Raw genomic sequence first — 12,004 nt, 5'->3', positions numbered from 1 at the left:
CCCTCTGTTTCTTCGATTCTCGTTAACAAGCCGGTAGGCGAGCATCGAAATACCGAAACGGACAGGGAGGGAACCGAAATAAGAGAGAAAGAGAGAAAAAGAGAGTAAAAAAGAGAGAGAGAGAGAGAGAGATTTGGCCCAAGGCGGTCACCAGATCGGCCTCGGCCGATAGAGCCGTAACGCCGAAAATTAGCGCCGTCTGAGAAACAAATATGGTGGAGGGAGGGTGTAGTAGTCGAGACTGTGGCGCGGAGGCTATCGAATAAAAAGAAGCGCAGGACACGGAGGAGCCGGAGAGGGCCGAGAGTCGTGTCGAGAAGAGGACGGTGCGTGGCGGGAGGGAGAAGGAGCTGCGCGGAGACAAAGGGAAAGGGAGAAGAATTTAGGGACGTGGGGCTGGTTGCGAGCCGCGCTTATATCCTAGGCCCTTCGTCCTCGCACATCACCGCGGGCTCCTGAGGTTTCCTGGAAGCGAGAGCTCGCTTCCACCTGCCACACACTGCGGAAACACGGCGACCGCTCCGTGTACACCGGGTGTCCCTCAAATCCGGCTCCGGGTACCTCGTACTTTCCCGATCGCGTTCTTTATTATTAGAATAATTGCCGGTTAGCTGTTGCTGCCTCTTGGAAAGCTGTGTCTGCCTAATTACGTGTCGCGAAGAGTAAGCGGAGAGTATACTAATTCGGACGGTATATACAGTTATGTATATATAGTAATTGTTTATAGTTTGTTATTCGTGTGGGTTAGTATTCGAAAATAATTCGAAAATAATCCAAGAAGAATTTAGCATCGAGTTGTAACGTGTAATTTATGCGTATATTTATAAGACGAACTAAATAAATTCTGTGGTTACTATAACTTGACATAACCTTAACAGCAATTTTGGTCAGCAAACGAGATATATGTTGGTAAACAATTACATCCCTTGTCCACTTTTGTGGACAATCTGAGAATTTACTGTAGATATAAATTTATAGGCACATGCAAACTTTTGTGTGAATAATTAGACAACTAAATGTTGATGTAGAACTGTAAACAGTTGCTAGAAAAATTAGCAAAGTATTACAATATAATGTGAGACTGCTAGGTGTAAATAACTAAGTAAACAAACATTGTTACAAAATTGTAAACTGTTGCTATAAAAATAATCCAAATATTGCAATATAATATAAGATTGCTAGGTGTAAATAATTAAATAAATAAATATTGTTATAAAACTGTAAAAAACTGTTGCTAAACTTTTGCTAAAAATTAGCAGAATATTAAAATATAATGTAAAATTTCTGGATCTAAATAACTAAATAAATAAATATTCTTATAAAACTGTAAACTCTGTTGCTATAAAAATTAGCAAAGTATTACAATATAATCTGAGATCGTTACGCGTTGAAGAGAAGCATCAACGCCATCCTCCTAGCATGATTAGTACACAATAGACACACAGACATACACAACACACACACACATCCAATATGCAACAGCGACACATTCTAACACAAACTATACACATCGTTATCAAGGCAATCGCTGAAACCCTTTTCTACACTGCGTTCGTCGAGGTTCCTTTTAATCCGCGAGCCCGAACGCTAGGAATCCAATTTTTTAGCAACGTCCTCCTCGGGCGCTGCGATCAGCGAGAGATGATGACAAACACGTCTTCGACGACGCTGTTCGCTCCGGGTTTCTTAAACATCAGTCATATGAAATTTCATAGCTGAAACTGATACAGAGCATTGCGACAGGGGAATGATTATCAAGAGTCACTTAAGCATAGAGTATTTCTCGATCGGGGAGTGGAATTACAGAGAGACTTTCTATTCGGTGCTCCGAGGGAATTTTGTCCCTTGGAACCTGTACCCGATGTACCAAAAGGGGGTCCTCTGGCGCGTAAAGGGTTTATTTCCTTCACTTTCTTCGGGAATTTATGTTTCATTGAATCAGGTGGTTCGCATGGTTCTGGCGAGGTTATGTTCGTACAGTAAGTTCTCTCCCTAATTCGCGCTCAGATTGGGCAGAAAAGTGGACGATGTGTGATTTATCGTACATCTGAAACGAATTAATTGTGGACTGTTTTAATTAGTATGGATTTTAATAGCTCAATGACGAATCTTTTTAATCAGAGCGGATGGAATTATGCTGTGAACTATGAAGTTAAAAATGCATTCGTGTTTACTACTTTCTCCCTAAGGGTGGAAAGATATTTCTTTTGTTTATTAAAATTGTTATGCCATAACTGCGTTAAGCCATAGGAACATATATGTATTGATTTATTAAAATTCCCCTGAGAAAGTTAAGAAAATAATCCTGTACACAAGAACGCACCCTTAATTCCTCGAATGGAAATTTTTATAAACATGAACTGTTTTTCTTGCATTTTATATTGTTTATTTCCCCAGTTACACGACTGAATATTTTCAGAACGTCGAACACTTGAATCTGATACGAAATTAATTTAAAACAAAAATAATGTAAATGTCCCAATTACCGATGCTTGCAAGAGCTGCTACTCTTGTTTTAATTTATTTTTAAATATGTTTATACTAAGTTAGCTTTCTCTGATAACCTATCCAATTTGAATTGAACCATTAAATTGTATAAATGCAATTTCGTGTTAAAAATAGAGTGCGAACACAGAGTAGAGTACTTGCACAAGTTTGTAGATTATGGGACTGAATGTTAATTATTTTAGATGGTGACCATTCGCATCAAATTGATTTAATAGTAATTTAATAATAATAATAATATTATATGAATATAATAATAATATTTTATATAAATATAATATTATATTATATAGGAATATGGTATAAATATAATATTATTAATATTATAATATGAATATAATATTATAATATGAAAATATAATTATGAATATAATATTATATTATATAGAAATATAGTATAAATATAATATTATTAATATTATAATATGAAAATATAATATGAATATAATATTATAATATGAAAATATAATTATGAATATAATATTATTACATAAAAATATAATATGAATATAATACTATGTCACATACAAATATAACATTATAATATAATAATCGCACAGAGATATTTATTTCCTCTTTCATCAACTTCGACAAGCTGATGATCGCCGTCGAAACAAATGAAAGCAACAGCGTTCCGTGCAACCTCGGTAATTGGGACCGTCGGCTCAGAGGCGCCGCGCGACTCGACGTTGCATCCGGGGTCACGAATGACCCGGCGCCGCGTGGCCGGTCGTGCGATCGTTTCGTGGTCGAAGCCACGAAGTAGAAAAGCGTTAATAACTTTTTTCCCCCGGAGGTTGGACGCGACGGATTCCCGTAACTCATTCTCCGTTTCCCAGGGCCGATGAGACGTTCCGAAATATCGTTCCCCGGGCCCGGAATTTATTCCCGGCTAGAAACGTCTGGAAAACAAGGCGATGGGTACTCCGCGAGGCGAGAAGAAAGGGTACACGCTTATAAAATCGTAAGCCCGGAACACGTGTCAGCGTGGCCGGCGGCGTTCCCGAAAAACGGCGCCGCTCGGGCCCCGGAGCTTCTTTTCCCGTAATCTGTAGGACCGTGGGGCCATTAAACCGGAGGACGGCTCGTCTTGAAAGGAATGTCACGGGGTTACGCCCTTTCTCATCGACCAAAAAAGACCAGCGGTCTCCTCTTCCTCCCTCGCTCTCCTCTTCGGCGCTTCGTTCGCCTCGGCTCTCCCTCTCTCTCTCTCTCTCTTTCTCTCTCTCTCTCTCTCTCTCTTTCTCGTTAACATCCGTGGCATCGTCGGGCCTGCGCGGCGCGGCGCGGCCCGAGAAACCAGCTTCCTCTCTCGGCGGGCCGCTCCTTTCCCTTATCGGGTCGCTTTAAAAAGTTACAGTTTTCGGCCGGTCAAAGAGCTTTATCAGACGATTTACAGCTTTCAGCAGCCTCGTACGACGTCGTTCCCGGCCAGATAATTTGCTCATTGCCGCGGCACACGGGCCCCCGGTGAGTTATGTGACGGGAAATTGGTGCAACGCGCCGCGCCGCGCCGCGCCGCAAGCGGACACAGCGTCCAGGGAAGCCGGTTTATCGAGATCGCTCGTTACGAAAGCGCGGGAGTGCGTCGGCGATCGGTTTAGATACGCCGTATTAATTCCTTCGATCGTTTCCGATCGCTGCCGTTTACCCGGGCGATCGCTGTGCCGCGCCGAACAGCCGCCGAAAATTCGCCGGCACCGAATGCGTCGAAGAGAATCGTGCGCGGCGCGGAGGATGCATCGAATTGACTCGTTTTAACGACGACTTTGCTTTTGCGCTGCAACGAGACGGACTTAGCTACCACGAATCACATTTATATGCCGGTCACATTTTACGATCGAATTACTTTTTTAATTGACCTTTTTTTAGGAATGGACCGAAATTTGACGGCTTTTTAGATGCTAGAGGGATCTTCTGTCTACTGGAGCTAACTAAAATAACCTTTTTTTCGTAACTTAATTTTGCTGTTGTTTTACATTGCTTTTGTTATTGCAATTGTATAATGGTGTTAGGAACTTGGATGTTCGACTCGCGTTTGCTTTGTATATTGTAATCATTTTGTTTTCGTTTTTATTTTATTTTCCCTTCTCATTTTTATTTTATTTTATTTGCATTTTTATTTTAATTTTTATTTCCATTTGCATTTTTATTTCTATTTTCACTTTCATTTTCAATTTTATTTGCACTTTTATTTTTATTTTCACTTTCATTTTCAATTTTATTTCCATTTTTATTTTCATTTTCACTTTTTATTTTTATTCTATTATTGTTACCGTTATTATTACAATCAGGTTGGCGCATTTGAATTCTCGGTTTCTTATTACGTACAAAAAGTTTGTCAATTGTGCAAAATAGGAACCGTGTAAACTATTTGCAAGAAACTTGAGTTTGATAAAAATGTCTCTTTTCTCTTTGAATCATTTTAATAATTTATATTAGAAAGATATTCTTCAGTTCTTCGAACGACTTTGCAGTTATTTTTTATATAAACATCTCTCGGAAAAAGGAACATAATAATGTTAACGTAATAATGTTAGGAATGTATTGAGCAAAAATTAAAAGTGTGTCTATTGAAAAAGCTCGCGTATGCTAAATAAATAAAATTAAATTTCGTGAACAATTTCACGATTTATCCAGGTGTATGTTTGATTTCTCCCGATTTAGAGAACGTCTCTCTCTCTCCCTCTCTCTCTCTCAATCTCACTATCTCTCTCTCTCTCTCTCTCTCTCTCTCTCTCTCAATCTCACTATCTCTCTCTCTCTCTCTCTCTCTCTCTCTCTCAATCTCACTATCTCTCTCTCTCTCCCTCAATCTCACTATCTCTCTCTCTCTCTCTCTCTCTCTCAATCTCACTCTCTCTCTCTCTCTCTCTCTCTCTCTCTCTCTCTCAATCTCACTATCTCTCTCTCTCAATCTCACTATCTCTCTCTCTCAATCTCACTATCTCTCTCTCTCTCTCTCTCTCTCTCTCTCTCTCTCTCTCTCTCAATCTCACTATCTCTCTCTCTCTCTCTCTCAATCTCACTCTCTCTCTCTCTCTCTCTCTCTCTCTCTCTCTCTCTTTCTCTCAATCTCACTCTCGAGAAATCGACGTAATTTTAGGCTTCGATCCGGACACCGATCGCGGGTCGCGCCGGTATCGCGTATCCTCCCGCGGGATATTTTGGCTCGCATAGCCAGGATAATCCGGCTTAGCGTCCTCCAGCGTGCTCCACGTGAATGAGAATCGATCCGCCCTTCGTCAGGATATTCGGGACAGTAGGCAGATGCTACCAGGATTTCTGGCCTTTAAAAATCTGATTCGCAGCCTCTCCCCACCCCCCTCCCCTTAGGATCCCGGATTTTCGAGCATCTTCCTTCCGCCGTGAATCCGTGAATCGTGCGGACTGATTTTTCATGGGACACGGAAACGAGAAATCGTCGCATACAACGAACACGATTACTATTGTGAGAACGTTGCCTCGCAACGCTGTCTAATCGCTATGAACGCGAATGTTAGTGCAAAATAATAATCGCGACTACGAAGACGTTCATTCATAGACCGCGGATTTTATGCGTTTACTGTGCGAACGAATATTTATAATTTGAAACAATAATAAGATAAAAATTATTGCTTTCGAGCTGCCAATATTATTATAGAAAGAATGAAACTTCTTTGTTACTTCTGTTTTTTGCAACAGATGCTGGAAGTATTTATTTTGCATGCAGAATTCGCAGTCTATTTATTTCGTTGCTTAATAATCTTAACGAATTGACGGTGATACAATAATATCAAAAATGGTTAAATTATTAACAAATTTCATTAATTCAATAGTAAATTAATTTAATAATTTATTGACTTAATTAATAAATTCTTAATATCAAATTGTTTACACGTTTGTGCTATTTTCTATTCGATCAGCTCATCGCAGTAAAAAGAAACAACCATAATCGTTGATAGCATTATGTGAGTTCCAAAAATGTCAATAAAATAGGAAAAGAAGTATCGTTGAAAAACATGAAAATCGAAGAATCGAATTTCATCTAGAAATCGTCGTTTCCCAGACCACCGTGTCTCGGCTCGGAAGCGTTGGCGCGCAACGCTCGTGCAAGCCTCGGTAAAAAAAGCGAGGCCACGCTCGCGAACGGTTCGCCATTATAGATGCCGCGACTCCCTAAAGAGAAATCGCCGGTGTCTACTCCCTCCTCGACCGTCGAGCTCCCCCCCTCGCCATCCCCCGTCGCCGCAACCCCCGTTCGCCGGCTCGAATTATTGTACTTTTGTATGCTAACGGCGCGAGTATCCCTTAAACGTCGCCGTTATAACGGCCGGGGGGAGGCCAATTACGGTAATTAGCCGCCATAAACGAGTAGTGTCTGAGAAAGCACCTCGTGGCTGGGCCCCTTCGAGCGAACAATACGTTGTTGCTGCGCCGCGGTTCCCCGATAAATATAAGACAGACCGCGTCTCCGTGGACATCCGACGCTCGGGATATCCTCCATTGTTCCCAATTAGAGAGCTTTAACTAACGTGCACGGCTCGGACTTCGCTGCGCGCAATATTTCCATCTCGGTTTGGCTCGACGGTGGCTCCCGTGTAAATTGGAACGTGTTCGCCGCGCTCGAGCGTCGCCGCTGTGTGTTCTCTTTCTTCCGCGGTCTCTCTGCCGACCTTTGATTTCGTTAGAACCCTACTGGTGAGATCCCGACGGGATTTTTAGTTCATTGTATTAATTCGATATGTATTTTGGTTGATTTTTATTCGGTTCGGGGGACGAAGTTTTTTCGTTACGAGTATAATAGAGATTAATATTGCTAATCTAGGGATTGTTGATGAATGTTACGAATTAGAAATATTTCTAATGAATATTAGTGATAATTGATATGATTGATAAATATTGCTAATGAAAAACTAAAATACTGATAAGATTAATAAATATTAATGATATACTTATTAGTAATAATTACTAATAATTACTTATTATACTGATATTAGTAATATATTGATTATAAATATTTCTTATTAATATTACTACTTACGAATACTGCTTATAAATACAGCTAATAAACATTACTAATTATAGATACTATTAATAAATATTACTGATTATAAATACTTGTGAATAAATATCACTGATAACAAATACTATTAATATAAATATTACTGATTATAAGTACTAGTAATAAATATTACTAATATTAATCACTACTTATAAATATTACCAATTATAAATACTACTTATAAATATTACTAATTATAAATACTACTAATAAATATTACTAATATTAATTACTACTAATAAATATTACTAATATTAATTACTACTTATAAATATTACTAATATTATTTACTACTTATAAATATATTACTAATATTAAGTACTACTAATAAATATATACTATACTAATACTACTACTAATACTACTACTTATGAATACTACTAGTAAATACTAATAACTACTAATTAATACTAATTATAAATATAATATGCAACGAGGTCCCTTCGCATAAGAAATCCGCGATCCAATAAAAACGCATCGGTCCGTAGCGGCGAAAGGGTTAACGCGCGACTCGCTCGTTCGATCGAGATTGCAAGCTGCAGCATCCAGTTTTCTTCTTTTCATTGTGCCTCGGAACACTTGTCCGTAGGACGATCGAGGATAAACGACAGATCGGCTCGACAATTTGGAAACTTAGTTGCCGCGGACCGGGGCATTTCGGAGGAGCGTGTGAGAGCGGCTGTAATTACATTACATCCTCGGGGTGAAGAGAGAGAACGGATCGCGAAGAGCTGTCTGGCAAAATGTTTGCTCGTAATTGGCCAATTTTTGGCATCACGGAGGCCGTGGCAGGCAGGCCGCTCCGCCCGCGAACTTCAGGGAGCTCCTTGAGGCAGCCACGCGGGACCAGGGGGGCCAGGGGGGGCCAGGAAAGGGGCCAAGAAGGGAGACGAGAGGAGCGAGATGCAGCCGGCCCGGCGCGGCGCGGCGCGGCGTTGATTTTTATTCAGAGGGCCTCGCGGCTCGCGGCTCGCGGCTCGGCGCAACCACGCGAACTTCGTAATTGCGCGAAGGAGAATAACGAAGTTCTCGCAAGACTCGGCTAATCTCATTCAGAGAAAGACTTTCTTGCCGGCGCCGCGCCGCGCCCCTTTCACGGCGAATTTTTCGGCGTGAATGTCGGCGTTCGCGGTTCGTTAACGCTCGTCGCGGAAACCGAGCGGATGAATGGAAGCTCATTGGCTCGTCGATGCGAGCCCCGCGTTTCGAGCCTTCCGCTTTTGGGGCTCGAGACGAACATCGACGCGTCCGAATGGGTCCTACTGGCGACAATAGGACCCTGATCGATTATTTTCCGGACCGATTCCTGATAATGTTAATTAATGATAGTTCCTTATGGTTAAAAGTAATTCTTTGTGATTAATAATAATTCCTTGTTATTAATAATAATTCCTTGTTATTAATAATAATTCTTTATAATTAATAATAATTCATAGAATAATTCAGTCATTCAATAATTCATATAATAATCCAATCATTCAATAATTCATAGGATAATTCAATTATTTAAGAATTCATATAATAATTCAATTATTCAAGAATTCATAGAATAATTCAATTATTCAATAATTCATAGAATAATTCAATCATTCAATAATTCATATAATAATTCAATCATTCAATAATTCATATAATAATTCAATCATTCAATAATTCATAGAATAATTCAATACTTAATATGAATATATACATAAATAAATATAAAATAAATATATAAATATATATCAATAATTTAATAATTAATACAATAACAATACTATTTATTTGATCAATGGAACGAAGCCTCTGTATTACAATAGTATGACAATATGTCGCGTGATCAACATATCAAGAAGAAGTAAAGAAAAGAGAATGGAATAAAGGAAAAGATACAATAGAAGAAAAATATAAGCGGAAAACGGGGAAAAATAAAAGAGAATGATACAGTACGATTGATAGATTGTTGGAACAACAGATAGGCACTGGGATTAGGAAAACAATAAAATGTTTAAGAAGAGCGGCGATAGAATTCTAAATCCGCCTCTGGTTATATCCTCCTAAATTCACTAGAACATTTTCGACGATTTTATTTCGATCGAATAAAACAATATAATTGTACGAAATTGTTTGGACTGTTGGCGCGGCAGTCAAAGTGTCAAATAAATCCTTTCTTCGTTGAGTTGGCATAAACGAATGCATTGTAAATCCACAAATCGATGGACCGACTCTTTCTCTCTCTCTCTCTCTCTCTCTCTCTCTCTCTCTCTCTCTCTCTTGCTCTCTGTATGCCGCCTTGTCTCTGACACTCGACGGAATGCCGAGAGGTCGGGATAGAAACGTGCACGAGTCAATCGTCGCCGCTGTCAGATGCGGGCCCGCGCGTTCCCCGGAATAAAAAGCAGATCCTCGCGGAGCGCGCGAGAGGCCATCAGCACGCGGCAACCTGGCGAGCAGTTAGGGAGGCACTTGGTGCACGTCGGGGAATTATAATCCCCTTTGGCTGCACGAAGAAAGGGCGCCTTCTGCGAGACAGCGGCGAGGCCCGATGCGAGCCCGACCCGCGATAGAGGCCGGTGCCGAATGCCTTGCAAGCCGTTTCGTGGCCCGGCGTGTTTTCACTTTTTCCGCGCGGGCTTTGTAAGACACTGCTCGGCGACAGGGAATGCCGCGGCTTCGTGAAAATACCGCGCGAGCCACGGCCACGCGGAATCGAACGCCGTTTCGCAAAGAAACCGGGCCGTTCTTGCGACCGGCCCGCGAAATCCGGCCGAATGGCCCGAACGAGACCGTCCGGTTATCCTCGTTTTATTCGATCGACGAACAGCTGACTTTCTACTCTAATTCGGCTCGCGCGCTTTATCGCATCGTGTAGGAAATTGTGCGAAGGCCAGTCGATCATTATAATAAATATTCTTATAATCGATATTTATTTATCACGGTCTACCTAATTTTTCTGGAATATTCTAGCATCCGCTTTTATCCTGCGTTGTCGTTTAATTATCAGCCACGAACTTGCTGCGTTTCCATTATCTTTGCATCAAAGGGTTTTCATCTGTAAACACTAAATAAATTATATTTAATATTTAATAGTTGACGTTTCATACTTTCGGGAACAAATTCTTAGTACACAATCGATATTATTGTCAAGAAAATTTACAACGAATTCGATATACATACTTTGTAACGTTTTCTGATAACTCATTATAAGTTAAGTACTGCTAATTGGGCTATGGCTAATATCTAATCGAAGTGTATCTGTTGATCCGGGGTCTAGGCAGATGTTCCCTCAGATGAAGTTCCGAGTTTCCGGGCTGGACGCGAAGGCCAAGTACATGCTGCTGCTGGACATCGTCGCGGCGGATGACTACAGATACAAGTTCCACAATAGGTAAGCGAGTTTTCATTGATCAACAAGCACCTATTTATCTAAGCCAGTTGTCCGAATGAATTCCTTTCAGTCGAATATATCATTCGAATAATTCATTGCGATTTCATTCATTTCATTGCTGTTTATTCGAATTATTCTTTGTTCGAATGATTCGAGAAATTCTTTATTCGAATAATTCGTGAAATTCTTTATTCGAATAATTCTTTATTTGAATAATTCGTGAAATTCTTTATTCGAATAATTTTTTATTTGAATAATTCGAGAAATTCTTTATTCGAATAATTCTTTATTTGAATAATTCGAGAAAGTCTTTATTCGAATAATTCTTTATTCGAACAATTCTTTATTTGAATAATTCGAGACACAATATTATTCGAATAATTCTTTATTCGAATAATTCGAGACACAATTTTATTCGAACAATTCGAGACACAATTTCATTCGAATTAATTTGTATCTAAATGAATCGTGATTCGATCGAATATTCATTCGGCAGCGTCGAATACAATCTCATTCGTTAGTCTTTATCTTTCATCCGTCGTTCGAGGGCAATTTTGCCGAACTTACCGCGCTTATTTCCACGCGTCCAGAAGTATCGCGGCGAACGGACGTGGGTGCACACGTGTTCCACGCCTCGTAAAGGTATAATTGACAAGGACGGGACGCGTTAACGATCCCAACTGTTCCTCGAATCGCCGCGGTCCTCTCGGAACACGGGACTCATTGCAATTATCTGATTATGTTCGATGCCTTCGCGAAGCGTTCCTAGCGTTTTCAGCGGCCGGCCCGCGGATATGAGTTACTTTTTTCGTCTTGTTGCCGCGGACCACGGCGATCATCGTCGCGATGATTATGATGATCGTCGCGATGATGATGATGAGAACGATAACGATGATGACGATGATGAAGTGAGAATCGGCGGCCGGTGAAAGTAGTTTTACCCGAAGCAACGGAGAATTTGCTGCTCGGTCGCTTTCCTTTTTCATTCGCATGGCTCTCTTTAAAAAAATAACAAAGCGGCGGCCATTTCTCGCGGGAAGTAAGACTGCAAATTAAAATGTATCGCTTCTCGTTCCGTTTCCCCGCTT

The 12,004-nt window shown here is 40.4% G+C and overlaps 1 protein-coding gene across 3 annotated transcripts in view; it reads left to right on the top strand.

Moving 5' to 3' along the window:
* Positions 1 to 12,004, top strand: part of bi (T-box transcription factor bifid) — a 208,951-nt gene that overhangs the window by 73,819 nt on the left and 123,128 nt on the right. For all 3 annotated transcript variants that reach the window (XM_033473506.2, XM_033473505.2, XM_033473504.2), the window contains exon 3: positions 10,803 to 10,916. In XM_033473506.2, the coding sequence (XP_033329397.1) occupies positions 10,803 to 10,916 (114 nt within the window). The remainder of the gene's footprint in view (positions 1 to 10,802; positions 10,917 to 12,004) is intronic.

The sequence above is a fragment of the Megalopta genalis genome, chromosome 3, assembly GCF_051020955.1.
Source record: "Megalopta genalis isolate 19385.01 chromosome 3, iyMegGena1_principal, whole genome shotgun sequence".
Classification (NCBI taxonomy): domain Eukaryota; kingdom Metazoa; phylum Arthropoda; class Insecta; order Hymenoptera; family Halictidae; genus Megalopta; species Megalopta genalis.
Note: the sequence above shows the minus strand (reverse complement) of the source record. Positions and strands in the feature narration are given on the sequence as shown.